At 46.6% G+C, this 27,284-nt stretch overlaps 11 protein-coding genes across 11 annotated transcripts; 6 read left to right on the top strand and 5 right to left on the bottom strand.

The window, feature by feature from the left end:
* Nucleotides 1-246: 246 nt before the first annotated feature.
* On the bottom strand, nt 247-6,177 carry ASPWEDRAFT_146991 (putative SNF2 family helicase/ATPase). The gene is made up of 2 exons (XM_040829515.1): nt 5,966-6,177; nt 247-5,901 (listed from the first exon to the last, which is right to left on the bottom strand). The coding sequence occupies exon 2, from the start codon at nt 5,894-5,896 to the stop codon at nt 584-586; it is 5,313 nt and encodes a 1,770-aa protein (XP_040695094.1). The 5' UTR covers nt 5,897-5,901; nt 5,966-6,177; the 3' UTR covers nt 247-583.
* A 285-nt stretch (nt 6,178-6,462) lies between these two features.
* Nucleotides 6,463-8,109, top strand: ASPWEDRAFT_23509 (glutathione synthase; the record flags this gene model as incomplete). The annotated part of the gene is made up of 2 exons (XM_040832492.1): nt 6,463-6,764; nt 6,858-8,109. The coding sequence occupies 2 exons, from the start codon at nt 6,463-6,465 to the stop codon at nt 8,107-8,109; spliced, it is 1,554 nt and encodes a 517-aa protein (XP_040695093.1).
* A 125-nt stretch (nt 8,110-8,234) lies between these two features.
* Nucleotides 8,235-9,697, bottom strand: ASPWEDRAFT_179150 (uncharacterized protein). The gene is made up of 4 exons (XM_040831787.1): nt 9,569-9,697; nt 9,488-9,520; nt 8,668-9,435; nt 8,235-8,607 (listed from the first exon to the last, which is right to left on the bottom strand). The coding sequence occupies exons 1-3, from the start codon at nt 9,591-9,593 to the stop codon at nt 8,669-8,671; spliced, it is 825 nt and encodes a 274-aa protein (XP_040695092.1). The 5' UTR covers nt 9,594-9,697; the 3' UTR covers nt 8,235-8,607; nt 8,668.
* An 820-nt stretch (nt 9,698-10,517) lies between these two features.
* On the bottom strand, nt 10,518-11,915 carry ASPWEDRAFT_167435 (uncharacterized protein; the record flags this gene model as incomplete). Its single annotated transcript, XM_040830147.1, has 3 exons — nt 10,518-11,431; nt 11,487-11,807; nt 11,858-11,915. The coding sequence occupies 3 exons, from the start codon at nt 11,913-11,915 to the stop codon at nt 10,518-10,520; spliced, it is 1,293 nt and encodes a 430-aa protein (XP_040695091.1).
* A 1,028-nt stretch (nt 11,916-12,943) lies between these two features.
* ASPWEDRAFT_732234 (uncharacterized protein) lies at nt 12,944-14,654 on the bottom strand (the record flags this gene model as incomplete). The annotated part of the gene is made up of 4 exons (XM_040839296.1): nt 12,944-13,034; nt 13,322-13,651; nt 13,703-14,445; nt 14,532-14,654. 4 exons carry the CDS (start codon nt 14,652-14,654, stop codon nt 12,944-12,946), a joined length of 1,287 nt encoding a protein of 428 aa, XP_040695090.1.
* Nucleotides 14,655-15,569: 915 nt separating this feature from the next.
* On the top strand, nt 15,570-16,633 carry ASPWEDRAFT_23505 (nitronate monooxygenase; the record flags this gene model as incomplete). The annotated part of the gene is made up of 4 exons (XM_040832491.1): nt 15,570-15,839; nt 15,889-16,181; nt 16,227-16,304; nt 16,498-16,633. 4 exons carry the CDS (start codon nt 15,570-15,572, stop codon nt 16,631-16,633), a joined length of 777 nt encoding a protein of 258 aa, XP_040695089.1.
* Nucleotides 16,634-16,746: 113 nt separating this feature from the next.
* On the top strand, nt 16,747-17,180 carry ASPWEDRAFT_23504 (DUF167 domain-containing protein; the record flags this gene model as incomplete). The annotated part of the gene is made up of 2 exons (XM_040832489.1): nt 16,747-16,974; nt 17,022-17,180. 2 exons carry the CDS (start codon nt 16,747-16,749, stop codon nt 17,178-17,180), a joined length of 387 nt encoding a protein of 128 aa, XP_040695088.1.
* A 278-nt stretch (nt 17,181-17,458) lies between these two features.
* On the top strand, nt 17,459-17,972 carry ASPWEDRAFT_74393 (uncharacterized protein; the record flags this gene model as incomplete). Its single annotated transcript, XM_040839465.1, has 2 exons — nt 17,459-17,565; nt 17,636-17,972. Coding segments are annotated over 2 exons (444 nt in total), but the record flags the coding sequence as incomplete, so codon positions are not given.
* Nucleotides 17,973-18,545: 573 nt separating this feature from the next.
* ASPWEDRAFT_167430 (UPF0187 domain membrane protein) lies at nt 18,546-20,371 on the bottom strand (the record flags this gene model as incomplete). Its single annotated transcript, XM_040830146.1, has 7 exons — nt 18,546-18,910; nt 18,965-19,138; nt 19,190-19,539; nt 19,590-19,715; nt 19,768-19,852; nt 19,917-20,064; nt 20,123-20,371. The coding sequence occupies 7 exons, from the start codon at nt 20,369-20,371 to the stop codon at nt 18,546-18,548; spliced, it is 1,497 nt and encodes a 498-aa protein (XP_040695086.1).
* Nucleotides 20,372-23,719: 3,348 nt separating this feature from the next.
* Nucleotides 23,720-24,550, top strand: ASPWEDRAFT_267162 (uncharacterized protein). The gene has a single exon (XM_040832885.1). It carries the CDS (start codon nt 23,880-23,882, stop codon nt 24,276-24,278), a length of 399 nt encoding a protein of 132 aa, XP_040695085.1. The 5' UTR covers nt 23,720-23,879; the 3' UTR covers nt 24,279-24,550.
* A 42-nt stretch (nt 24,551-24,592) lies between these two features.
* Nucleotides 24,593-26,062, top strand: ASPWEDRAFT_99978 (uncharacterized protein; the record flags this gene model as incomplete). Its single annotated transcript, XM_040839704.1, has 4 exons — nt 24,593-24,793; nt 24,843-25,147; nt 25,202-25,526; nt 25,610-26,062. 4 exons carry the CDS (start codon nt 24,593-24,595, stop codon nt 26,060-26,062), a joined length of 1,284 nt encoding a protein of 427 aa, XP_040695084.1.
* Between the last annotated feature and the right edge of the window lie 1,222 nt (nt 26,063-27,284).

Here is a 27,284-nt window from a genome sequence, read left to right as displayed (position 1 = left end):
GAAAAGAATTGCATCCATTGAACGGTGGTCGAGGTTCCACTGCTCGCTAACGCTTTCTCCATTGAATTTACAGGGGGAGCTCTATCAGTCTTGGCGACGCGGCGATAACGGATAAGAGCTCCCAATATACATCTACGCAGAGCACTAGTATCGGGATTGTCTTATCGCCTTACATTTATCACAGCAAGGAGAGTACAGCGGATTGATTCATTGTATGCCGTTATGCCATTATGCTATCGAGACTCCGTGGATACCGGTTGTAAGAAAAAGACATGCTCATGGTGATGTAATCTGCGCCTCCCAATGCCATTGTAATTACCGTCAATTCATCAAAAAGTGGATGCCGTAATATTTGGAGTCGAATTGAAAATGAACAAGAAAGAAAGAAAGAAAATGGTCAAGTTGAAGTGGAATACTCTAACACCGACCAGCGAGATGAGCAGGTGGAAAAAAAATTGTACACAGAAAGAAAAATAAAGTTAAAAAAGGACATCGAAGCGAAGAGCGATTATGGACAGGGGAAACTTCAATGAGAAGATAGACAAGTTGAATAGTAATCACCAATCATCAAATGGAGTATGGCTCACTGGGGTTTGCAAGATGTTTTCTCGACATCGCCTCTCTGCCTAGATTCCGAGCGACGCTCTTTATCGGTGTTTTTGTCTTTTTGCTGAGCATTGTCAATGGGACTGTTTTCCTGCGCTGGCCCATCTGTTTGTAACGAAGGATTCCGGGGCAAAGGCTTTTGAGGGGCTTGCTGGCGTGGCTCGCTTTGCGCATGGCGAGAATTCTGATCATTGCTCACAGCAGCATGGGGTGTTTGATTTCGAGATGAAAAGACGTTGGAATTAGGCCCTGGAGGTCCCAATGGAGGTGCATTGGCCGCAGACGGCCGGCCCATCATATACGCCTGATGAGGGTGATATGGGAAAGGAGGCGCCGGGCGGTTATGTCCAAATTGTGATGCTGCAGGCACCTGACCTGGATTCGCCGCAGCCAGTCTTTCCATAACCCGCTTTTGATAAGCCTCAGGATCGGTGCGCTTCAGACGCTCGTCATCTAATTCGACTTGAACGCCCCTTTTCTCTTCATCGGTCAACTTGTCGTTGTCTTCCTTTTGGAAGGTTTCGGTGAGACCGATTTTTCGAATGATCTTTTTGCCAGCTAGATCGTTTGCGATGATCTTATCCAAAACATGAGGATCCTTTCCAAGGTATTCGAAAACATCTTCCTGTTTGATAGACTTTACTGGGAAGAGATACATTCCAGCGTTTCTCGAAGCCCAGCGGACGGGATTCTTCTTGTCCACCACACGGAAGGCAAGCTGCGTCTTGAAAACCGCCTTATTATACATCACTTCTTCGAATGTGCCACCGGCGATGAACCGATAAACAAAGACTGGTTTCTGTTGACCTAAGCGATACGCACGACCAACCGCCTGCTCTTCCCAAACTGGGTTGAAACCAAAGTCGAAGATGACAACACGGTTTGCACCTGGGATGTTCAGGCCAAGCCCCCCGGCCCGTGTGGAAATCAAATACACTTGATCCACTGAGCCAGAGTTGAAGTTCTTTGTTGCGGATTGTCGAGTAAAGATTGGCGTGGTTCCGTCCAAACGACAATACTTGCGCTTGGATCTCTTCAACATGCTCTCGACGTAATTGAGCGTTGGCAAGCTATGAGAGAATATGAGGACTTTGTCACCTGCCTTGACAGATTCCTCAACAATCTTGTCCAGAATTTCGGAACGGTATGATAAATCAATCGCTTGGATGTCCGAGACAGTGTCAAAAATCTGCTGCTGCTGATAGACTAATTTGTCTGAGTCCGGAAGGCCTGCTTGGGCGATTGATTCATCCCCGGGCATGTCATCGGGTTCATTAGATTTCCTTCCCGTTCGTGCAGCCTCAGTCGCTCGACTCAATAGCTTATCTTTGAAAGATGCCGGATGGTTACAGCATAGCGCAAGGATGGCGAGCCAAGACCATAATCTCGCATTGCCAATGTCACTCTTGCCCTGGAACAACACGGTTTCAACATAGGAATTATATGCTCGTTCCTGCAACTCGGTTAAAGGGACCGTGATGACAAATTCAACCTTTGGCGGAAGGCTTCCAGTAAGGACAGAAATATCGGCACGGTTGATCTTGGGTTCTAGTATCTCTTTAAGAACTTGGAGCTTGATAAGAGACCTTCTCCTCTCTGAATGGCTACTGTCCGCGTACAGCCCTTCTTCGATTGGCTCAACATAGTTCGCTTTGAATTGAACAAAGTCCCCGAGATAATCCTCAGCAATCCAGTTGACCATAGTAAAATAGTCCTCTAGATTATTTGCCAAGGGCGAGCCGGTCAACGCAATCCTGCTTTTAGTTCGAAACTGGGAAGCAGCCTGAGATATTCCTGTGCGCAGGTTCTTCATCTTGTGAGCCTCGTCGGCGACGACAATGTTTGGTCCATCCAGAAGCCATTCCTTCACGCGTTTGTGATCATCCTCGTCTAGGGCTTTTCCTCTGGTTTTAGTCGCCTTGTTCAGAATCAATGCTCGAAAGATATCATAGCTCATGATAAGAATACCGCCTTCTTCGTTCCAATTCGACGCCTCCTTCAATCTTTCATGGAGTTTGTGAAGCCCTGTAATCTTTCTCAATGGTCCAATGTTATTTGATTCTGGAGTCCACATTAGAAACTCTTCATACCAGTTCTCGATCAATGAAGATGGACAGAGGACCAGGGTCTGTGATCGCCTTAAGCGTTTGGGCACTTGTTTCCGAATCAAGTGATCGTCTGAGTTCGCTGCAGCTGATATCGTGCCGAGCAACGAGATGACTTGCATCGTCTTTCCAAGACCCATGGTATGAGCGAGCAAACATCCTTGCCGTTTCTCGTCTTGAATCAATTCTCGCCACATGAACTGAATTCCATTCAGCTGATGGGGTTTGACTCGTCTGCCAATATGGCGATCCAAGTAAATGACTGGCTCTTCAAAGCTGACAGCTTGGAGATCAGGGTCGTCATTATCAAATCCCATGCTTTCCATTTTCTTCTCCAAATTCTTTCTCTGTGTATTTTGAAGTGCAACTCGTGCTTGTGCACTTTGCTGAATCCTCTTAGCATCCTGGCTCTCTTGGACCTCCTTTTTTCGCTTTTTATGGGGGGTATCATCAGGCGCCAAATCTGTGTCTTCTGCGTTTGAGTTATCTGGGTTCTCAGCTGCAGCTGCAGCACGCCTTTCTCGGTCCCAGCTGCGATATGCCGTAAGATGCGCGCGAATCTCATCAAAAAATCTTGGAAAATTGGCGAGATCATTCTCGGCTTTAATAACCATGAATCTCCTTATCCCTTCTCCGCCATTATATGCACAGTTTATCCATGAGATATAAAAGGTCGCTGTTCTCATGATGATATCATTTTCATCTTGACTGACGCCGTCAATTTCTTGTTTGCCCTCGAACAACGCTCTGAGGGCCGCCTCTACAAGTCCCTTCAATTCAGAGACATCATAGGCAGGGACTTCCTTAGCCATGGCCTTTCGTTCTTCATCTGAGAGACTGTAGATCAACTTTGCCAAAAGCCTACGACGATCCATGCGCTCTTCAAGCTCCTCCCAGCTGATTGACGATATTTTGTCGAAATCTTTGAATTCCGGCAGATTCCTTTGCTTTGGTTTATATTTCAGTTTTGAGCCCTTTGTATCTTTAGGGGTCTGGTTATTCTGGTTTCTAGTTTCCACAGAATCATCGGGAGTGAGATTAGGTCCAGGGGATATGGAGTCTCGTTCGGATTTGTAAGGAGTGTCAACGGACTGTGACACCCTTGACTGCACGGGATTGAGAGGAGGCGTTTCAATTCTGAACTCATCCGCAGAGTCTATTGTTAGATCGACATATTCCGGCTCCTTCTCGTTCACAGAAACCCTGGGAGAGGGGGAGTCGGTTCTAAGCGGAGCACGTTTCTGGGCCCTGGATTTTCGTCGCAACCCAGAGGGGCTAATGACAGCATCCTCGTCGCTATCAGTTGATGATGGTGTTTCTGATTGAGTTGCGATGTGCTGTTCAGGCGAAGCTGGCCCGGTCATGTCATCAGAGTTGTCAATGAAGTCAGCCAAAGGATCTTCAGACTCATAATCAGATTCTGAATGAAGTGACTCTTCGTCTCCATTCCGAGGCTTTGATATGGGCTTAGGCTTGGGGCCAGCGGCAACTTTTGGTGGGCAAACCGGCTGTTCCAGAATTTTTACGCGCCACTTTTGCTTCTCGATGTCGTGCACGGTCTGCTCCATGCCTACGCATAGAGCTTGTAACCCTGCCCTTGTTAAAACTTCGCTCTCAAGAATAGCTTTCTTGATCTTTTTCAGTCGCTCCTCTAAGCGACTGGCTTCGCGCAAGGATCCCTTTATTTGCTGGTTGGTAAGCTTTCCTCTTCTAGCTCTCAACCAGAGCAGCCGCGCTTTTTGCTCCTCCTTGGGCTTTTTATCTTGGTGCCATTTATTTTTGTAATCAGTGACGCATTGCGCGATGACAGAATCGATTTCCCCAGAGGTCAAGTTTATTGGTTTGTTCTGCGCGGGATCCTGCTGTTCATCGTCGATTTCTTGCCAAGTATCCTCATCGTACTCCCCTTCGGAACCAGAGTCACCATAGAGAGGATAAGTGTTTTCGTTATCTTCTAGGACAGGGTACTTTTCGATGAGATACGCAAAGGGATCAGAGGCTTTTGAGGTTCTCGACGAGGTAGCCGTGTAAGCAGCCTGAGACTGATGGAGCTGCGGCCAGTTCTCTAAGTTCTCTTTGCTTACGGTGACTTTACCGTTTCTTAGCGTATACAAGGAGAAAAGCCTTGACTTGCTTGGGTTCACCTCTGAAGCTTTGTAAGGTATGACAGCCCACTTATCACCGTGGCCATCACGCAGCTTTATGGGTTTCTGCTGGTAAAAGTACTGCATGCAGCTCTTCACATAAGCGCGTTGAGCGGATGGAAATTCAGAACCAAGCATTACAAACGAGTGGTCATCTTCCTCCGAATTAGGGCCGTAGAATAATTGAGACGGAGCAATCCTCTCTGGCCCCATGTACCAATGTTTTGCCTGTGATGCGCTGGTGGTAAGTGCAAGGATCGATTTTTCACCCGAAGCCTCGGCGACAGAGCGAAGATCGAGTTTTCTCCGCTTTCTGCCAGATTGATCAATGATATGATGCTCTAGGGAGCGAACGCGCCCAGAAATCTCGGAGAATTCTGCGTGAGACTCTGAACGTATTCTAGGAGACCCAGGCGGTACACTTTGGTGTCGCTCAATATTGTCATAGGCAGCAGATGTTTCCATGGTATTCGGTACCTGAGAAGAGACATTGTCTTTCTCTTTCTGGACAGGGTTGAAAGAGGGAGGATCGGCACGAATAGGTCTCTTGGAATTATGTACCCCGGATACGGAGGGAGTAATCAGCCTAGAGTTTAGCAAATTTTGAGGTGTTGCGGCTTCAGACACAGGCCTGGGATAGACCGGCGATGAAAGTTCTGGAGCAGGTCCCTGCCCTGGAGTTGTGGGGGCAAAATAACTCGAGGCATAGATACTGCTAAGGTTGTCATTGAGCCCCGCTTTGCCCAGGGACATCTGGTACTTTGGCGAATTTTGTCGAAGATACCGAATTGCCATTAACATCGAGCTACGATGGCCAAGGGCTTTCAACCCCAAGTCCTCTCGCAATGTTTCTTTATCGACATCGTGCAACAGCACCTCGCCTGTTAGGAGATTGGCCCGGATGGCTGTTTCGAACGTAACAGGATCTGGCCGAGGAGCTTGGGCGGCTGACTGCGACCATGGCGTGAGTGGGTTATGGCAAAGAAACTCTACGACCTCATCGATCGTCCAATCGAGAGGGTCTTCGTCTTCCGAGGTCATCTCGTCTGATAAGGAAAAGGGACATTAGTATATTGCAGCTATCAAAGCTCTTACTGAACGTGAACTCACCAGATCCTCATGGAGCACTGCAATCAGCGGCTACTGATATTCGACGCTATCACCATAAACTTTCGAGGTAAATTGACATCCTTTACATGTGGAAGAACTCAAAAGTGAGGTGGGAAACAGTGACATTTGGTCAGAGTCAAGCCTGAAGACATATTCAAACTGTGAGTCTCCCTAGTCACCAGCCGCCTACAGTCGACTGCGACCTCGACGTGATGCAAATTGGCGCGCGATACGCGACGAAATCTCCTGATCATTGCAAGTCGAGTTGTTTTTCTGCCGTATCTAAAGACGGTGTCAGAGGCGGTGGGGTGTTTATCTCCGGGTTTCCACACTATCGCATCATAGTCCGGCGGGTTGCGGCCCCTCATTTTTGCTCCTCGTGCTGATTAATTGCTTTGTCTTGCTCTGAGGGATCTTTTCTCTCTGTTGAAAATTCAGTTCCAGCGAGACTGTATCTGCGATTTTTAATATACCACTGCTTCGTCCCATTATTGACCATGGACGACTCCATCTACTCTAGTTATCCACCCCATCTGAACCCCGCACAGCAGGAATATTTGGTGACAACGATTAAAGATTGGGCATCGCAGAATGGCCTTGTTGTTCGACCTTCGCCTGCATTGATCTCGCAGGAGTCCAATCCGCATGGAGTTTTGGCGACAAATGCTCCAGTGACTTTGTTCCCCAGTCTTTTTCCAAAGTCCTGTTTCGAAGAGGCAAAGGCGTTGCAAACTGTGTACAATCAACTTTATGCAGCTATAACATGCAATGAAGAATGGATTGAGAAAGTAATGGAAGAGTAAGAATGCATCTTCTATTGTTTTAGTTTAATTGGATTTTCGTTTGCTTTCACTGCATTACTTAAACCCTAGCTAAATATTGATGGATGTAGTCTCATTGACGTTGACGACTTCGTCTCGAATCTATGGAAGGTCCATCTTGCAGTGAAGAAAGAAGGCTATGCTCAAACACTATCTCTGGGTCTCTACAGATCTGACTATATGCCAAATATCTCGTCAAATTCGAAAGACCCGTCTTTGAAACAAGTGGAGTTTAACACCATCGCATCATCGTTTGGCGGTTTATCGTCCCTCGTGGCATCGTTGCACTCCGAACTTCTTACTTCTCCCCCAGGTCATCCGATCAGCTATCCGCCACACCCTATGCTCACTTCGGGACAGACGCCCCCAGAAAACACATCCGTTGAGACACTGGCTGCAGGACTAGCTGCTGCACACAATGCGTATGGAGGATCGAAATCATCGCCGGCTCTTCCCTCGTGTATCCTGTTTGTGATCCAGGAAAATGAGAGAAACATATTCGATCAGCTGGCTCTCTTCAAGCAGGTTACCAAAACCCACAAGATACCCGTCTTCCGTCTGCTCAGCTCCGAAATCTTGAACCACACCTCAATCCCGAGTTCCAATCCTTCGCGTCCCTTGGTGTACACGCCGCCTCATTCTCTTTCCACACAGTTCGAGGCGACAACAGTGTACTACCGGTGTTTCTATGCCCCAACTGACTACAAATCTGAGCGCGATTGGGAGGCCAGGGCTCATCTGGAACGCTCTGCAGCGATCAAGTGTCCTACTGTCTTGAATCAGTTGGCTGGCTGTAAGATTGTACAGCAGGTTCTGGCAGAGACTACAGGAACTGACCATCTCTCTTCCTTCATGGCTGGTACCGATGCAAACACCCTTGCAAGACTGCGCGAGACCTTTGCACCGCAGTTTGACCTGTCAGCCGGTGGCCGCGGAAGAGAGCTTGCCCTCAACCCGGAGACAGCCGTGAACTACGTCCTGAAACCGCAACGTGAGGGCGGAGGTAATAACATCTATAAATCTGCTATCCCCGACTTTTTGCGATCAATCCCCGAGGGTGACTGGAAGCGCTGGATCCTGATGGAACTGATCACACCCCCTCCCAATGCCAAAAACGTGGCTCTCAGAAGTGACGGAGAGGTTCTGGGAGGTCATGTCATTGGAGAGCTGGGAATATATGGAACCATCCTTTGGGATCAAGCAGGAGGAAACATCTTGCACAATGAGCAGGGTGGATGGTTGATGAGAACCAAGGCCAAGGATGTCAATGAGGGAGGAGTGGCAAGTGGGTTTTCTAGTTTGGATAGCATTTTGCTTTTCTAAAATCAGGCTACTTATTAACACTGCCTACGTATATAATGAGGTATAAATGAAACTTGTATCATTGAAGTTGGTCAGATTTTGCTACTCATGAAGCATTTAAAACTGAAATCAATTGTAGAAGTCCAATCGTCCATATATATTTCGAACAGTATACAAAATGAAAACAGATTGACAGATCTTATAAACCGCCCTTCTCCCAACATTTACAAGAGCAGAGAGCAACAGATAAACAGGTAAACCCAAAATAGATCACCGTCTCCTATTCTTCTACCACGATAAATCGTGGCCTGTATGCTCTGTAACCAAGTCCACGTCCCAGACGTCACTCACAAACAAAATTTACTAGATTCCAAAAAAGGCTTTCTCGCAACTCTTCTGTCTAGACTGTGCCCGTCATCACACTGCCACCAGGGCATAGTTTACTTCTTCTCTTGTTCTCAGTTTCCCAAGCGAGGAGGCCAAAATCCTGGCGGAATTGCACGCTGCGTTGTTGCGCTCCTATGGAGAATTGTCAGGTACAGGGTTCGAGTGCGGGACCAGATGCACGTGCACGCATACCTTAATTCTCAGTCGCATAGGTAAACTTCTTCAGTGTTTGAACCTCCCTCCACGACGGAGGCAGATCAGCCTGGGGAAGAAGCTGCCATGATCTCAGACCCAGCTGCTGAGCACGCTCAGACAGCTGATGATACAAAGCCAGTGTAGCACGCAGTCGCTCACTGGGGACATGCGCCTCGCCGTTTTCCAGAAACTCATCGAGACGGTAATACGTAGGCGGTCCAGGTGTAAGAGTTCTTGAGCGAAGAGACGCAGGGACGGATTGACTATCAGCCGTTGGCCCGGAGTACTCAACGATCATGGTGGTGTTATAGGTGAGCTGATCTTCCGACCAGCGCTCGACACGCTCGACTTCGACCCTGGTTAGGTTTCCGCGACGGGTGTTCCAGCAGGAGAGGGCGAGGGGGGCTCTTGCTTCGCGCTCGCGACGCATGTTGAGAAGGTTGTCTGCTGGTTTATCTTTTGTGGGACCGACCATGCGGGCTTTGATGTCGCGGTAGGTGAGGCGGGCGTCAGTTCGCATCCAGTATTCGAGGAGCCAGGGGGCTGGTCTGGTGGAGATGAAGCGGGGGAGGAAGTCGAAGTCGCGGATTGGGTTTCCTTCGATATCTCGCATGGGCTGGTCGTCTTCCATTAGAATCTGGACGGGTGGCAGGTCTTCGGGCTCTGGGGCATCTAGTCTGAATAGCAAAGCTGGGAGGTTGTTCTCCGAGTATGGGGAGTGGTATGGATGGATGCAGGTATGAAAACGGTCGGGGAGGATTGAGTCTGGCAGTGTTAGTTTGGTTTTGAGATAGATGGATGGGGGAAAGTGACTCACGTGGACAGAATTGACTGATTGCTCCTGGCAAAGCTGGTCAGGTTAGTTGGAGGTTCTTGGAGAGGGGAGAGTGTGACATACCGGAAGTGCTCTGAGATGCCTGCATCTTGAACTGACTGCACGAGTATACGTAGTATAAGCTGGTTGATATAAATATAGTGATAGCAAGAGATATATATGAAGATGATTAGAGATCTAATTATACAAGAGGGTTTTTATATCTGTATGTATCTTCATTTCCTACTATTTCTATATCTAGAACAAGGGACCTTCGTAGGCCACGGCAATGGATGTTTGCCATCTAAATTATGCATGAAACACCAAGAAGAATCCAAGAAAGAATTAGTTAATATTCAATCAAGAAGTTTGACAAAGAGCATCGAGTCTGTCTCTTTGGGGTGATATAAAAGAACTCGAAGACAAAGAATGATTTTTACAGGAATTTTGTTTAGTCTTTATATTAATAAAACAAAGGAATATACATAGAAGTCACAGGCTATTGCAAGCCTAACTATGAAACCCATACTCTTCTTACTTCTAACTTCGGAGAATATAACTTCGAATGAACTCATCTTGATTCAATAATAAGCAAATGGTATCACGCTATGGCATCACATCCTAGTATCCGACTTTATGTGGAGGGCATTTCTTCAAAACCAACTGGAGAAGGCTTCAGACAATGTATTGACAAAGAAACAACACAGAAAGAAGTTAACAAACCACTGGACAAAGCAAAACTAACAGACGATAGAACATTCATCCACCCGGATCAGTACAAGAATGTTAGCAGACGGTTGAGCTCGAGGAGCTATCAAAAGAAACATGAAATATTGAAGAAGATTGAACATGCCAGGGTATTCGAGGTGAGATAGAAAAAGAGAAGAGAGAACTGCAGAAAGAGATAGAGGAAAAAGAACGAGCTCGACGAGGACAAAGAGAACCGGAAGGACGAGACGGAAAAAAACAAACCACAAAAACACTTCATTTGACAAGATAGAAACCGGTATACACAAGCTTTGAAATAATCGTTTCACTCGCGTAAAGAAATACCAGAAAAGGACTGCGCAGAAGAATATTCCACTTCCATTTCCACGTCCGCCAGAATGGTCGTTGGCTCGAGCAAGGGCATTTCCACGAGGCTGCACATGCCACCATAATATTGATTCAGAGCATTGTCAAAGATCTCTTTTCGGTTCCCACAAGAGAAGCTGCAATCCAGTTCAAAGGGCTTATTTTGGGGATATATGTCCTGGGTGGGCAATTGGATAAGAGGAAGTTCCGGACGAATCTTGATGATCTCACATGTGTCTGAGAACTTTTTGCACAGCTCCATAATACTCTGTGAGGAAACAATGTGTTTGGCTCGTCTTCTCAGGGCCCTTGCTGCCGCGGCAGTTTTCGTTATCCTAGCTGTAGGATTGCGCAGGATGGGCTTTGTGATGCCCAGGGAAAGGTCCAGGTCCTGCATGCAAACATTCTCTGGCAGTTCCTTTACAGAGAAATTTTCATGAACGAAGACAACCGGCTCCTGCTCTGGCGTTTCTGGCGTCTGTGGCTCTTCTGTGATTTCTGGACTTTCGGGACTTTCTGGATTCTCGACCGTTCCGTCATCAGAGGGCGTAACGTCAACATGCTCTTCCACGGCTTTCATCGTGGCCTTCTTGCATGACTTTGGCGACTTATACATAGACTTCTTGCGCTTGGCACCCTCTCGATTCACCCAGTGCTCAGGCACTGGAATCCGACCACCAGCTTCCCCCAGGACCGGGTTTATGAGCCCGGGGGTATAGCCACGAGTAGTGTTGGCCAAGAGATCTACTCCGGCAGCGTGTAGCTTTGGCATGAGTATGTTCTCGAGATCATTGCTTCTCTTGTTCCCCGTTCCCCAGGTGAGAAGGCCAAACTCCTGTCTAAAGCGCACGCTGCGCTGTTGGAGAGCGTTACCTGTGATTTGAATTAGCTTTCACTGAAATAATATGCCATTTAGAGTGATCCGTACAATTTATTTCAAAGTCCTTGTGCATCCGAGCTACGATATCGCCTAGGTGAACCCGGCGATCCAGTCTCTGCCATGCTTCCACTCGAAACTCCTCAACAACAGAAGAGATACGATCAGGAAGAACGGGGAGATCCCTCAGAGGCCTTCCGTCGATCGTGTACGACTTGACCCTCGGGGTAGGCAGTTTTGGCTGATCTTTATCGGGCTTCAGCTGATAGAGGATGTCCGGGAGATTTTCCCAGGACCAGTCCTTCTGGTCAGGATGATCAGAAGTGAAGTTTCGGGGGTCCATTGCCCCATCGCTATGCTGGCGAGGGACAGCTGCGGACTTGGTTAGCAACTTGGTATTTAATAGTCAGAGGAGAGCTCACCCTTGCGCGGAGACTTTGGGGACTTGGGAGACTTGGTGGATTGCGGGCTGCTCTTCATCTTGAAAGATGAAAGATGGTTCTGTAGAGCAGAACTGTAGAACAAGACGAAGAAGAGTACGTTCGATAAACGAGACAACCGATAGACTGTATCCGAAGATGTTGCAAGAAGTAGCTGTAGAGAAGCAAGTCTGGGCATGAAGGATCTCGCAAAGACAAGAAGAGAGAAAAAGCCCACCGCAAAGCAAGAGCCCATCTTCCGTCTACTGACGATTCTCCTCTATAGTCTCAATTACTGGGGTGGCTGGAAAATCTGCTCAGCGTAACGGATGCTCTTTTGATGCCTTCACTGGACAACAATATGAACGAGGCTGATAGAGATGCGATTCACTTGGACGCGGAGGGCTTTGTGTTGCTTCCCCTCCCTCTCCGTCCAGATTTCTTCGCCATATTGAGAGTACAATAGAGACGTGGAGCTATATTCTCGAGTAATATAATTTAGCAACGCATTAGATCGTATGATAGCTCTCATCATGGTTATATTATCTCTTGGAGAGAAAAATGCAGTTCACGATATCGTTGCGTCCAACATCCGGAATGCCGCTTCTTATATTCACTTCTCGCCCACCTCCACTTTTTTGAGTGGCTTGGTGAGCAGCCACTCAAAAAATGCCTCCCTGCCTCCCAGCCTCCCAGGAATGACACTTTGGAGATATATAGAAGACTGGAGCGCATAAATGACGAAAATGAAATTCTCCAACTTCCTATCTGGGTTGCGGTCGACTGACTTGGTGGTGAGGGGTAGCCCTAACTTTCCGGCGGTCGAACAGAAGAGCGGAAAGAGGCTATTGTTGTCATCAAGGAGGCTGGTATTAATACCTTTTTCTTCTAGTATTCTTTTTGTGAGTCATTAAGAAGGAGAGAATAATTATGTGGTGGCGCACTGCCTGTTGTTTGAATTTCTGTCACGTGGCAGAGAAAGGAATCATTATATATGCGGGGGGCTTCATTGTATAGCCATTCCGAATAGAATTCCTTGGACTCTGGCGTCAATGGCAAAAGACTATTCGAAAGGCTGTACAGTTCGTCTCATTCCGATGTTCTGACTGTCTCGACGGCCTTGTCTTGGGATAGTTGCGTGGCAGAACCACTAGACGAAGTACTCGAAATCTTATAGACACTTTGCTATGTCGTAAATTTGCATTTCCTGTAGACTGTGACTGAATCCAAAGTCTTTAGCCAGAAAGATATTGAAAATCCAGTCAGAATGTGTTATCACTGATACAAAAGACGTAAAAAGAAGCAATTGCCAAATCGGATCCAAATACTCATACAAGAAAGAAAATGAAGAATCAAAATAACACGGAAGCTATCATACATCCATCATCTAACATCGAACATGTCCCTCCCAACCAGGTAAAATATGGGGCGAGCATGCTCGAATGCTAGATAAAAGCGACCGCTCACCTCTGGGACCAAAGTATGGCCCAGGGATCTATCACATCACCCTTCGAAGGGGTCAATGTCCAGGTTTCTGGTACCTGGAGGCCAGGCTGTTTTGTCATCTGGCCCTCTTTGTCGCGAAGAAGCCAATCTTCGTATGACATTCCACTCATCTGGAGGTACTCCTCGAGAGTCATTGTGGAGCCACCTGGTTCTTCGTTTTCGACTTTGAAGGCCGAAGGCCCACCGTGGTAGGCGAGCTCGTATTCTTCGGTATTGCCATATGGCTCGGGCTTGGGAATCGCGGTGTATCTGGTCGAGCGGCTTCTCTTCCGGGGACTGGCATTTGCGGGACTTTATTCACGATTGATTAGCCTGGTTCAGGACTGAGAATATACAACTTACGGATTGGTAGTCTCAGTCTTTCTCTTCCCAGTCGAACTGGGAGTCGGGTTCTGGTTAAAATGCGACGATGTACCAAGCGATGGTTTCTTCTTTGTGGGAGTTTTGAATTCAGATGAAACAGGACCATCATATGCATCAGCTGGTAGAGGTATCCGACCACCAGCCTCGCCTTTGGACGGATCAATAAGACCAGGAGTCAAGCCTCTAGTCGTGTTAAGAGCCGGGTCTATTCCGGCTTCTTTCAACTTGCGAGTTATGTCATAGGTCGATTTCTGCGATCCCCAACACGCAATATTAAAAGATTCTCTAAACTTCTGTCGACGCATTTCGATATCGTCTGATGTGATTCCAGCTTGAGGGTTCATACGGTCAATAATGTCTTCAGGCGTTATACGACGATCGAGGCGCATCCAAGTCTCAATGAGCCAGCCTTGGACCTGAGGAAAGATGTGAAGAGGCAGAACGGGGAAGTGATTGATTGTCTTGTCAGAGGATATGTCAATCTGCCGAATTCGCGCTCTGGACTTGGCGTGATCGGTTCCGGGTCGTAAGACGTAGAGAATATCGGGGAGGTTTTCGAGACTCCAGAAGGATTGTTCGCTAAACGTGGGGATCTGGGTGGAAGGTGTCCTCTTCTTTTCGGCTGACCCAAAAACAGAAGCGTCCTCTAGGGGGGTTGAGCGTGGTTTGAGATCAGGTTTGAGGTTTGTGATGAAATCTGGTAGGGGAGCAGACGGGGTAGTCTGAGGAATTAGTCGTTGCTTTTGTAGAAACTAGCTAGGCCTTTGGCTTCAATGCAGTCTCTCGGATTGATTTATTTTAGACTCACCTCCGTGGCCGTCCTCGCTGGAGTTGTTGGTGTTGGAAAGGGTTGAGGGGGATTGTAGGGAATGAAGCTGTTGGTAAAGACAGGCTGTCTGTCTCTCTTCTGTGGTGTTTGTGTTGAAGCCATTGTAATTCACTTGTGCGTCTGGATCTTCTGCTTGGAACAGGGAAAAGAGGTGTAAATCGATGCTGGAGATAGTTAGAAGCATGAATTGAAGCTGCAGGAATGCACAACTTACACTGACAGAGGATGTAAATAGTAGACTAGTAGAGATGAGGACAGGAAGTAAATGATATATTTTAAAATCAAAAATCAAAAATAAACAAGAGTGAAAGGTATCAATGTGTTGTTTAAAAAGAGAGAACGAAGAGAGAGTAAAGGAAAGATGTTTTGACTGTTGGCTTTGTTGGTCTGAAAGAGTAGTGCTTCTATATCGATATCGATTGTCTGCTTGATACTGAACTTCAGCCAGTATGAGCTTACAACAAAGCTCATCTGTCTCAGTTCGATATCTTCTGTTATATTTGAAGTCATATTTATTTACTCTGAATATATAATCAATTCTCTTCGTCCCCATTTTGTTGGAATTGATTCAGATTGCAAGTATTGTTATTCTAAAGCCTATAATGACGCTCAATTGAACTGACAATAAGAGTAGAAATAAGTACAATAGCATTAATATAAATTGAATGAATTTATCGAAATGATCTTCATGTGAATTGAGATAGTCAATTTCTAGAATCTTAAATGCCAAAACAACTCCGAGGTATCTCGGTTGCTTCACGATGCAGATCAGATCCAGCCCTGATCCCCGCACGAGAAGGATCAACATAAGAATAGCATCAGCATAAATAATACAAGAGTGATATTCTATCAAATATCTCTATCCTCATAATCCAAAGTCGAATCTCTTCAAATGTCCCTCCTCGCCACCCCCGTCACCAATCTCCTCAACATCAAACATCCCATCCTGCTGGCTGGTATGGGACGCACTTCTGGTCCCGAAATGGTGGCCGCTGTGGCATTGGATATACCCCACAAATGCTGAGGGAGATGATTGCCGACGTCAAGGCCAACCTCCGCGGTCCCTCCACGCCGTTTGGTGTTGACCTCTTGCTTCCTCAAGTGGGTGGTTCGGCGCGCAAGACTAACGTGGACTATACCAGGGGGCAATTGAGTGAATTAATTGATATCATCATCGAGGGGGGAGTGAGTGTGTTTGTTTCTGCGGTTGGAGTGCCTCCGAAGCAAGTGGTGGATAAGCTTCATGCTGCTGGGATTCTTTATATGAACATGGTTGGCCATCCAAAGGTATATCAACACACTTACCATCTATATCATCCCGCCTAACATCCCATAGCACGTCCACAAAGCATGCCAGATCGGTGCAGACCTCATCGTTGCTCAAGGTGCCGAAGCCGGTGGACATACAGGAGAGATCCCAACCAGTATCCTTATTCCCGCCTGTGCCGATGTCTGTAAAACGTATAAATCCCCCTTCACCAAGCAGCCAGTCCAGCTCATCGCAGCTGGTGGTATTTTCGACGGACGTAGCATTGCTTCAGCTTTGATGCTGGGAGCCAACGCTGTCTGGGTTGGAACTCGGTTTGTCGCGGCGAGAGAATCTGCAGTTCCTGAGTCTGCGAAACAAGAGTTAGTCTTATAGTCTTTTCAAAGGCTAGTACTAACGAATATCAGGGTTATCAATGCTGGCTTCGACTCAACAATCAAAAGTACCATCTGGACTGGACGTCCACTCCGAGCTCTCGGGACGCCGTACGTGCGTTCTTAGGAGCAGGATCGCAAAGTAGAGATTGCCGAGCTCCAAAAGAAGGGAATCGTTGTTTTGGAGCATGAATTGGACAAACTGGCCAGAGAAGGGAAACTGACTGAAGAGATTGAGGATCAATCGGCCTTGAGGTGAGACTTTCAATTCAATTGCCAGCAAGACAGCCGCTAATACGTCCAGACCCATGGGTTATGCAGCAGCGATGGTAAACAAAGCCAATCAGTCTGCGGGGGAGATTGTTCTCGAGATGGCAGTCGAGGCATTCAACTTGCTGAAAGGGACCGATCAGTTTTTTAATTCGTCTTCCAAGTTATAGATGTTATATCTCGACCTCTGCTGTACATGACTAAGAAATGACTAACAATATATACTATCTAAAACTGTTACTATCCTCTGCATATTCCTGAATAACCCTCATTCACAACTACAATGTCATCCCCTCCCCTCCTCCGCCTCATCCAAAATGTGACCAAAGCCCGAGGCAAACAATCAATTCCCACAAGATACAACCTCCAAATATCATGCCACGTAAAACCCAACGCTTCCAGCCACCGCGAAGGCATCACCGCAGTAGGGGGAGAGAAAGTTGACGTTTGTGTTGCTGCTGCCCCGAAGGACGGAGAGGCGAATTTGGCTGTTTCGCGTGTTTTTGCTGAGGTGCGTCTACATTCTATGTATTTTAAGTCCCTTTCTCACAATTTTAGCTATTCAATGTCCCCAAGTCTAATGTGGGGGTTATTCGGGGTGCAAAGGGTCGGGATAAGACATTGTCGATTGAAGATTTGGATATTGGAACAGAAGGGGAGGAGGGATTTCTCAAGAAAGCTCGTCGGAGATTAGAGGGTGCCGTCGTCGATAGATAAAAATAAATAAAAACGGAGCATCCATAATAATGTCTAATAATTGATGATGAAGATGAAGATGCTCCATGTTGTTTCAGTGAAGCGTAATTTTGAAACAAATCTGTGACATCACTGAAATTTTGGTCTTTTTTTCTTTTCCACCTTCAAACGCATCGCATCGCATCGCATCGCATCGCATTTCCTCAACCAGAAATAATAATAAATAATAATCGCCAAAAATGTCTACAGAAAAGAATAATCCCGCTAAAAGTGCCCCTCAAACAAAACCCCCATCCACATCCTCAAAGCGAAAAGCCTCCGACGGGAATAACGCGTCCAAATCAACACCAAAAGTCATCCACTTCACTTCGCGCAATCCACCATGGACATATCTCAAACTTCAACTGTGCGCATCATCCCACTCCTTTCCTATCTTATCCTACATTCAAGGCTACGCATACTAACTAACGAACTAGAATCCACCAACCTGATACCTCAACCGCAATCCAATCCCACCCCCTCGACCCCCTCACAGCCCGAACCCACCTAACCACCGCCCTCTCCCAATTCCTCGGTCTAACTGGAACAACCATCTCCATCGACATATTGAAAATCTCCTCTGACGTATCAGCCCCGAATAAAGATAACAAGATGGTGTGGATACGAGTGCCCCGCCCGGACGCTGCGGCGGTGGTTGCGGCGCTGAGTTCGTGGATTGGGGGGTCGAGTAAATCGGGCAGTGTGGCTTGGAGGGTCTGCGCGAAGGGGAATTATTTGGGGGCGCTGGTTAGGGGGAATGGGGAAGATTTGTTTGTGCCGTGAGGCAGGGGTGAGGGTATATCTTGAAATTGGTTATGAGATACTGTCTATGCTGCTGGGAGTGTGCAGGCAGTTAGGATTAGGATATCCGGTCTTCGAGGCTATAGAGATATATAGTGCTCTGCAGAGTATGTCCTAAGGGACATTCCTGCAAAATGCACGATGACACACCCGGAGAATCAGCCTAAGCTTGGATATGACAGTGCATATCTTGTGAATAGCAAGGCATAAATTGGGTGGATATACGGCATCTACACAGATATTTATAAGTCAATTATGTCTTATTCAGAATACATCTAGCTCTATATTGAGCAGTCAAATCACCAGTTTTAATATCTAACAGACAACTCATTCCAGATGTGCTTCTGTATAGACAACAAAATATCAAACGCTTTCCACTCCACCCTGATAATTACAGTATAGCCTCCTCTTTTTCCATCAAACAGAAAACGCCAAAGAAAAATCTCACGCTTATAAGTACTAACGCTCATTGTCAACGCTAATCCAACCCAAATTATGCGCTTGTTGGTTCTATTTTATCTTGTCGAAATTACTTCCAGTCATCGTCTAGACAGAATTTTTGCCCGTCGTGACGCCCACTTCCTCGATCACAGTCGATGCTTTGGACGGAGCTGCAGATGCAGACGGGGTAATGTTGGCCACCACTTTCGCTTTAAGGGCGGCGCGGATGTCCTCGACGCTGCGGTCCTTCCAGTCGGGGTAGCCGGATAGACTGAGGGGGTAGAGGACGAGGTTATCTTCGCGCTGGCTGAAATCGCTGGCCTTGGGTGCTGGGACGGCGGTGATGATGTCGAGTTCTAGGGCGAGTTGTCGGCAGTATGTGTCGAGGGGAAGATCGTTGACGTCGTGTCCGAAGGGGTTTTCGATTTCGGAGCCGATGGTTGCCAGACCGAGGATGATGTATGCGGCGACTGTAGGGACATAATTAGATTGGTGGGTAGTTACGAAAATGTTGATGAGCTTACCGATTGATCCTGGGATAGTCACCCATTGCAGAGTGTTGTAGAGCTGGAAGGGAAGTACCATGACGTAGATCCAGGCGATTTGAGAAATCGCAATAGTGTAAGCAACAGGCAGGGGAGTATCCAAGACCCGTTCAGTTCCTGTCAACACTTCGTTAAGTGTAGCCAGTGCGGAGACTATTTGATATCAGCATGTTGGTTATTTCTTTCCGGTAGTGGCTTACTCACTAGCTTGTCCTTGATGAAGACTAACGGAGAGAGTATTGTTCGCAATACAACTGTCGATATAAGCCGCCATATGATTGAGAATTTCAAGTGGCAAATGGCCCAACGGCTTCTTGGACCGCTTAATCAATTTCCTAGGGTTCGACTCGGCGAATGAGATGCCGAGGTATTCGCCAGCTGATTTCCACATACTCTTCCTGGGAGGCTGGAGACGTTCTCTATCGTGTGCTTCCTTGGCGAATGTATCAAGGTATCCGATCAGACCGGCAAGGTCCTCGTAGGCCACGTCTGGCTCGAATCGCAGTTTGTGTTTGAGGGAGACGGCGAATGCTAGGATGAGGTTCATCGCAGTTCTATCCCTGTTAGATATTTTCTAGGTAGTAGTTGTTGTGAGGGAACGTACAGTTTACCGAGCAAGTCTTCCTTTCCTTGTTCGCCTTCTCGTTCTGCAGTGTCGACCCAGATTGTGCGCGCGAGGTTTCGAGAGGTCTGGCTCAATAGCGACCAGTATTTTCTTCCATCTGCCCATCTGCATTCAATCAGTGCTGTCACTTCACTAACGCCAGGGTGCCATGGTATACCGCTCGTAGGCTGTCGAGCTTCGAAACGACAGAGCCAAACCGACAACGAAACCGGTAACTGTGAGAAGTATATTGTCGATACCGACTGCAAGAATCAGTTAGCCATAGCCCAAGCAATAAATAATTATCATTCTCAAACTCAAACTCACGGTTGTGAACGAATTTCGAAATGCAGGTAATCAAAGTCGACCAGAGAGCGACAAACACCAGAGGTAGCAGCATCTTGGGCAAGACACTGCCATGCATACGCAGGAAGATGGGCCATTTCGAATGCTTGTCAAGATCACGGGGACCATGCTTGAATCCAAGTCAGTTATCATAGCCATCCACCAGAGCTCAATCGCAGTCAACATACAAAGTATCGGTCTATATCGCCAGAGTTGTTCCTCTTCAACGTAAACTGAGTCTCACGCGAGCTGGCCAAATTTTCGAAAAAAGACGGCCGGGGCGTCACTCGCTTTCGGGGAGGTTCTTTTCCGTTCTCAGGGTAGACAGTAGGCTGGTCATGATGGATGGCATGGCTGCGAACATCCGTCTGGACGGGAGGAACGGCATCAGAGTTGGCCATGATTGTATCAGGTACAGGCCCTGAATGTCCATCCATGACGGCCGATCGAAGAGGAGGGGGGATTTTAAGTACGGAATCAAAGAAGGGGAACCGGGGTCACTGAAACAGGAGGTAATTGAGAATGGAACTGTCGATGGGGGATAATATAGGCCTGGCGGGCTATATGAACATCACGAAAAAAGCTCTTCATCCAGTGCGCAGTCCACTGCCTATCTTCGCCCTCTTCCAGTTAGTACTGCGACTGCTGCGAATGCTACGCTTACTACAACCTAAGTTTAGGTGTATACACACACGAAGCCAATCAGAGGATCGCAAATCCACATTCTGCTGGCAAAAAACACCGTTTTGCAGAGAATAAACTTTCTAGAGTGGTCTAGCCTGTGTTTCAATGCCAGGAACAGCCAATCAGCGCCTCGCAGGCTTCTGTCAGACGGGAACATCCGCCCCACTTGGCCCCATTTGGCCCCGGCCGTTACTTGCCAGTGGCCAATCCAGCCCTCTTGGCTGGCCAATCAGGACTTGTGTATGGCTGCGCCTCTGAAGGATTCCACATGCGGTGACACATTCAACTCAATCAGATACAGCATGAAGACAGATGCAGATGAAAGGAGAGATGGAGAATAGAGGGAAGAATAAAGAATTGATAGATAGTAATATATATAACAGTTAATGCTAGATGGTAGATGTAGAATCTAGTAAAAGTCAACTGCAGCAGTGCTCGTATACACTAAGCACGACGGAGTATGCAGTGACGGGATAACAATCCAAATCGCCCGGGCTAGCCCTGAGCCACTGTCTGCACGCGTATACCGTACACAAAGTGAACACTGCCTCGGAAGATGCAGGTAATAAAAATAACCATGGACAAGGGCACGATGATTCTTAAATAATAATGCTGAGATCTGTCAAGATCAGATATAGATTGGGATCAGCATAAAAACTCCGATGTTATGTGTTGGACACGTGCAGTAGTACTAAATCCTGCATTATTAAAAATCCCCGAGGTTCTCGTCCGGCTATTATTATGTTGCTGAATTATTTCATCGGAAGATCATATAAACGATGTTATTAAGGTGTGTAGAAAGCAATCTATCACAAACTAATGGCAATAATTCATCCCTGAACCATATGCAATACTCCCCTGCAAATTTACGTCATATCGGTCTACCAGTCTAGATCCAATGGATACTACCCACAATACATCCAGGAAACTGGAATCCAACAGTATGGAAAGTTATGGCTCGAGCATATGGAGATGGAGTACCTTGTTGCATTGATACTTGCAGTTTTTGCAGAATATTCCGGCGTATCTAAAAAGCCATTCAAACATGAAATAATACCAGATACTTTTGTTATGCATAGCCTGCGCACTTTACTTTAATATAACTGCGACATGATTAATGCCCCTTTATTAATGACGGAGTAATGCGGAGATTAGCACATATTATTCCATATTGCCATACTCCTAATCCCCTATACCCCGGAATATCAAATTACATGATCATCGTGATCTCCCAATGCATTGAGCTAAAACCCCAAGGATTCAATAGTTCCATGATATACAATGACTAAGGTTGTATAGACTCAACACCACAATCCTTCATATAGGTCTCAGTTATGCAGGCCATGACTCGAATGGATAAATAGTGATTCCTTCATAATCATCAATCAAAACGATAGCTGTAATAATGCCTTTGTCTTCTTATGGCAGGAGAATATTTACTAGTCAGGAGATATCTATAGACAGCTGTAAGTATGTCGAGGAACCAGATCTGCACATCACGCATAGGGAATAGATCAGCTGATATTCCTATGCAAGCAAATCACAATACCTAGTTTTCACTGCATACACTCAGCATGGACAAACAAGCACCTAAGCTTGTTATTCGCTGGAGTATGCCATGAAAAATCTGCAGCATAAACTAGTGATCTGAGATGGTATTTTTAGACCCAGGAGAAGAAACTTTCTGAGATCCATTAATCCAATTGGATAATGAAAGTAAATCAAATAAATCATGAATCATGAACCATGAGTTGTCATTATGGACGCGAATAAGACATGAGGCTGCACGATGATGATGGACTGCATGTCTAGTCCACAATAGCAATGTCCATCACGATTCCAAGAAGCTATAGCTTGATTATTTGCTCAAATCCTGCAGATCAGCATTTGAGTGGAAATGATATTATTTTCTCATGGTAATTATAAGGCTGGTTATTGGCATGAATAATGTTTATTCGTGATGGAACTACCGAGTATACTAAGTCTTTAGCTGAGGGTTCCACTCGTGCCCAATTTCCAGCCTTTTCTGTTGGGTTACAATTATTGGTCTATGCTTGGCTTGATAGTTTATAATCCAACAGGAATAAAAAGAAGAAGAAAGTGTATTATATTGACTTCTCAGTGTAGACAAAAAGTAACGAAAAATTAGCCGGGCGAGAGGAAGCCAACCCTAACCTTAGCCAGATTCAACGGTCTGATTATTGCTGCTTTTATGCTTTGACAGTCCTCATTATCGGGCAGGGTAACGACAGCTGATCAACTGCCGAACCTCATTCTGAGAATTAATAATGGCATCCTTCTGTCTGCAGGATGAGACGCAACTAGACGCTAGCCAAAGACAATCCGTGTCCTCACTCTGAAGCATAGATGAAACCGGTTGGGTTGAGTTTGCCACAACCTTTTCTGATTTTCAGATAGCTTCATGGTTCATGATTTTTCCTTTAATTCATTCAATAAAACTCTACTCCGTACCAGAAACAGCATCTCGACGTTACCGAGCAAATAGTCCATTTTCTCCCATGTGGCTGCAGCGTTGATCGTCCGGTAGCTCCAGGATAGACGTCTAGTGACCAGCACTGACATACAACCATAGCAGACAGTGTCTCATTTCTCTTTCTCCTATCCGGCAGCATCCCGTAGTCTAACGGTCCATAATTTGAGAAGCAAATCTTATTCCTTTCATCTCGAGGCAATTTTGATTCTTTCTTCGTTCTTTGTGGCCTGCTAGCCGGTCAGGTGACGTCCGTTTTCGGAAAACGAACACCCCGCACCACGAGTCCTCCACCACCATCCACAGCCCACTCTGCTTTCATGGCCATGACTCAATCCCACGACTCGGTCAGAGATGAATTTCAAACTATTGCCTAATCCAATCGGTCGTTTATTTCCACTCATTTGGACTCGGCTGGATCTGGATGGCATTGACGCCCTCTCCGCCATGGCATGACCTCGGTGGGCTCTTTCAGCTGGCAACACCCAGTGAGGCTGTCTATGTGCCTCGCACACACAAGATCGTGAGAATGTAACTCTAATTGGCCTCTATCCTTTGGGTACCTCGGTTGAGATTCGGAGGTTCTCCAATCCTCGTTCTTCGCCTCAGGGGGGCTCGGGGAGGAACTTCCCCTCGACATGCCGAATACACGCAACGCACAAATCTACGATTAAACCCGGCAGACGACACCCACTTGTCAACTGTCAAATAATCATCCAGGCAATAATTTGAGTTTCCACGCTGTGAAAGAATCAAGGATCCTAGAATTGATGGGTCTGCTTCGATGGTGGTTTTACTGGTGGGTTCTCCTGGCCCTGTCGAGTTCCCCCTTCTCAGGGCAGATCGGGATGGTGGATCCAAAGATAAACGATGGGTCGCTGGATCTACACTCTGGCTTTACCTTCTTCGGCAATCTCCCTCCGAGCGTGCTCGGTGCTGTTACCATTTTTGCGCTCGCGTCAAGCTTCACCCCACCGCGTCCCCCCATGAACGTGACCATAGCTCGTCGCTATTGGAGGATTCTTTTCCTGTCTATTGCTTTGGACTCGTGGATCTTGAAGTGGACAGACATGGATGATGAAAGGCATGGAAAGTTTAATATTCACAAAAAAGCCCTGGCCCAGAGCGACGGGGACGGGCACCAGGAACCATACTATCGTTGGGACTGATGGTCTGAGTCGTATTAATTAACATCTTGCCCAGTGCTGCCCACCATCTCTCTTCCCCCGCAGATTTAATATTTATTGGGCTGGGTTCGCGATCTCGTCGACTCGTACACTCTCCCTCTACGTTTCGGCCATTGCCATCTGTTACATGGGGTGTTCTTAACATGGACTCTGCAATTGTGAACAACATTCGACCGTGGTTTCAGGCGGTTCTATTCGTCAACTAAACGATTTTACGATAATAAACAATTCGCTCCTTTATTAACTCCGAACTGCCTTCCACTCCTTCTGCCTTTCCTTCGACATAAATCGCCACCATGAGGTTTCCTCCAGCCATTGTCTTGTTTACATGGCCAACGCCAAACTATGTTGACCCCGTCACTCGCGGTGATGGTGCACTGGTCGTCAGCATCGTCTTTATCGTGTTAGCCTTTCTGGTGACATGCCTTCGACTCTATACACGTTTGAGAATAACATGTAGCCCCGGCATAGATGATATTTTGATTGTCATTGCTCTTGTATGTTCAAATCACTTTCTCACTAAGCGTCTGCTAACATTGCTTGCAGGGTCTTGCAATTGCCATGTGCGTGGTAATATGCATTGCAACCGAACAATATGGCTGGACTCGGCATCTTTGGGATGTCCCATTGCCCTGGCTTTCGACTGCGAAGAAATTGAACCTCTTGTTTCAAATCCTCTTTTCGCTGTGCTCCTCCATTACAAAACTCTCCCTCTTATGGTTCTGCAAGCGTTTGATCGGGGCTGGGAGTAAAGGAGTGTATCGATCATACAGTATTGTTTTGATCGCAGCCATGGTGTTTGTCACAATCTGCTGTCTTTTATTCTTGTTCATCAGCATCTTCCAGTGCAAGTGAGTTTTTTTTTCTGTTTTCCTTTCTCAGTCTAAGTTGCTAACAAGTGCTAGCCCCATCCGCGCATATTGGGAATTGGAAACGCCTTATCCCCATACTTGTATCGACGATGGCGCCGCTGTATTCTCTGCCAGTGTTGTTAACATCTTTACCGACTTACTCTCCACTGTCCTTCCCATGCCTATCATTTGGAACTTGAAATTGCCCGCCCGGCAACGAATCGCTGTGATCTCTATCTTTGGACTCGGTATCGTCGTCAACATTGCAGGATCCATTCGAACCGCATATGTTTATAAGAGTATGATTTCATCCTACGATGAAACATGGATGGGATGGCCAGTTCTGCTTGCCGCTACTGTGGAGATCAACCTTGGCTTGGTATGTGAATATTATCAAGTTTTTTATTTTTATTTTATTTTTTTTTTTTTTACTGGAACAAGGACTAATCAAGAATTTCTTAGATCTGTGCATCTGCACCGGCACTGAGGCCCCTAATCTCATCTTTCCTCCCTCAACTCCTTCAATCGACCCGTCAATACGCAAGCTCGTCCAAACGGAGGAGCGCCTTTATTTTCTGGAGCTCGCCTGGTCCATCCAAGAACACCAACACCAACACCAACACGGAGGAAGCATCCGAGGCACAACTGCATCACAAGGATGTAGAAGCGGGCCTGGACCGGTTTGAAGTGATGCGAACCGTCGAGATGGAGACCTGGTCCGAGTCGCGAACCCCAACCCATGCTGTCGGCAGTTTCCACGACATCCAAAGCAATCACACCCGGGTAGAAACGCCCGTTAACGCGGTTGACCTTAAAGATGGCGCCGTGACATACACCTCGCCCGGCAGCTCCAAGTCGGGATCGATGACCCATGCTATAACCGATTCGCCGTTTGAAGACAAGAACTCGGTTTAAACAATCCTTCATCCATTCATTGCTTGTATTAACCATTCTTTGCCTTTGGCCTTGGCCTTGACATTCATTATTACTTGTGATCTTTTTTCACTAATGTTCATATTTACACGATCGGAGATGACCCCTGTATATGATAATCCATACCATTTATTCATGTATATCGAATTGATTACTACTTTTATTAATCAAGATACCACTCTTTTACTTCGAATAAATGCATTTTTCTTATTGTCGTTGTCTGAATAAATAATAATAGCATCACCCTGAACGACCAAAATCTAGACTTCGTCTCACATAAATGAAAGGAGGGATCATCAATCATGCCATGCAGGATCCACATTGCGTCCTACTTCTAATTTGTCTAACACTGAACAATCAATACTCGGCTGAATAATGAAGCTGTCATAATGTTGGTCTGTTCTGTTTATTCATTACTGTAGCTGTGCTATGTGAATAGCGATGTCATTGTCTAGACTTGATCATTATTTAACATATGGAAGATTTTATAGCATCCCCATAAAACTATCATCTTAACGGATTATTGACAGCTTTTTCCACTCATCCGATCAGGAATTGACTCGCCAACGTTTTCTGTCTACCAGGGTTTGTCCATCCATGGAATAAACAGACAAAGCCACCAAAGACAAACAAGCATTGATTAAAGCTCCTGGTATCTGTATCTGTCTAGTCACCTCATTCCGGCAAGGTGGTACCAGTTATATAATTGCTGATACATTGTTTCATCTTCGGGCTCTAACTCGAGCCCGTCTAAGGCTCTTCGTGCCCATTTAGTGATGTAGGTTTGTCCGAGGCTTATGTAGTTATGTTTGTCAACCTCGCTCTGGTTCACCCAAGGGCGAACAAGCCGTATCGATGCGACCATGTCGCATGCCCTCAATGTCTCCACTGGAGCCTTTAGCAATGCCCCCCTGCACTGGTCGAAATTTAACGTGTAGAGACGAGCGAATGTCTGCTTTCTGACATTCGCTCTCTCTATATTAAAGCGGACATTCGCTCTCTCTATATTCTGTTGCCATGATATTGCCCGCATGGGCGAGAGAATTCCTCTCGTATCGAAGGTCGTTGGGGGTTCGAAGCCCCGATTCGTGGTCTAAAACTACTCGACGAGACGGAAGGACCGTTGTCCTATCTGGATGTAACATTTCGTTTTCGATTGTAAGTATATGCAGTGATGGAATCCTGATAGATAGTCATGGTGGAG

Source organism: Aspergillus wentii (assembly GCF_001890725.1).
Source record: "Aspergillus wentii DTO 134E9 unplaced genomic scaffold ASPWEscaffold_1, whole genome shotgun sequence".
Lineage (NCBI taxonomy): Eukaryota > Fungi > Ascomycota > Eurotiomycetes > Eurotiales > Aspergillaceae > Aspergillus > Aspergillus wentii.
The sequence above is the reverse complement of the archived record's forward strand: the minus strand, read 5'-3'. Positions and strand labels throughout refer to the sequence as shown.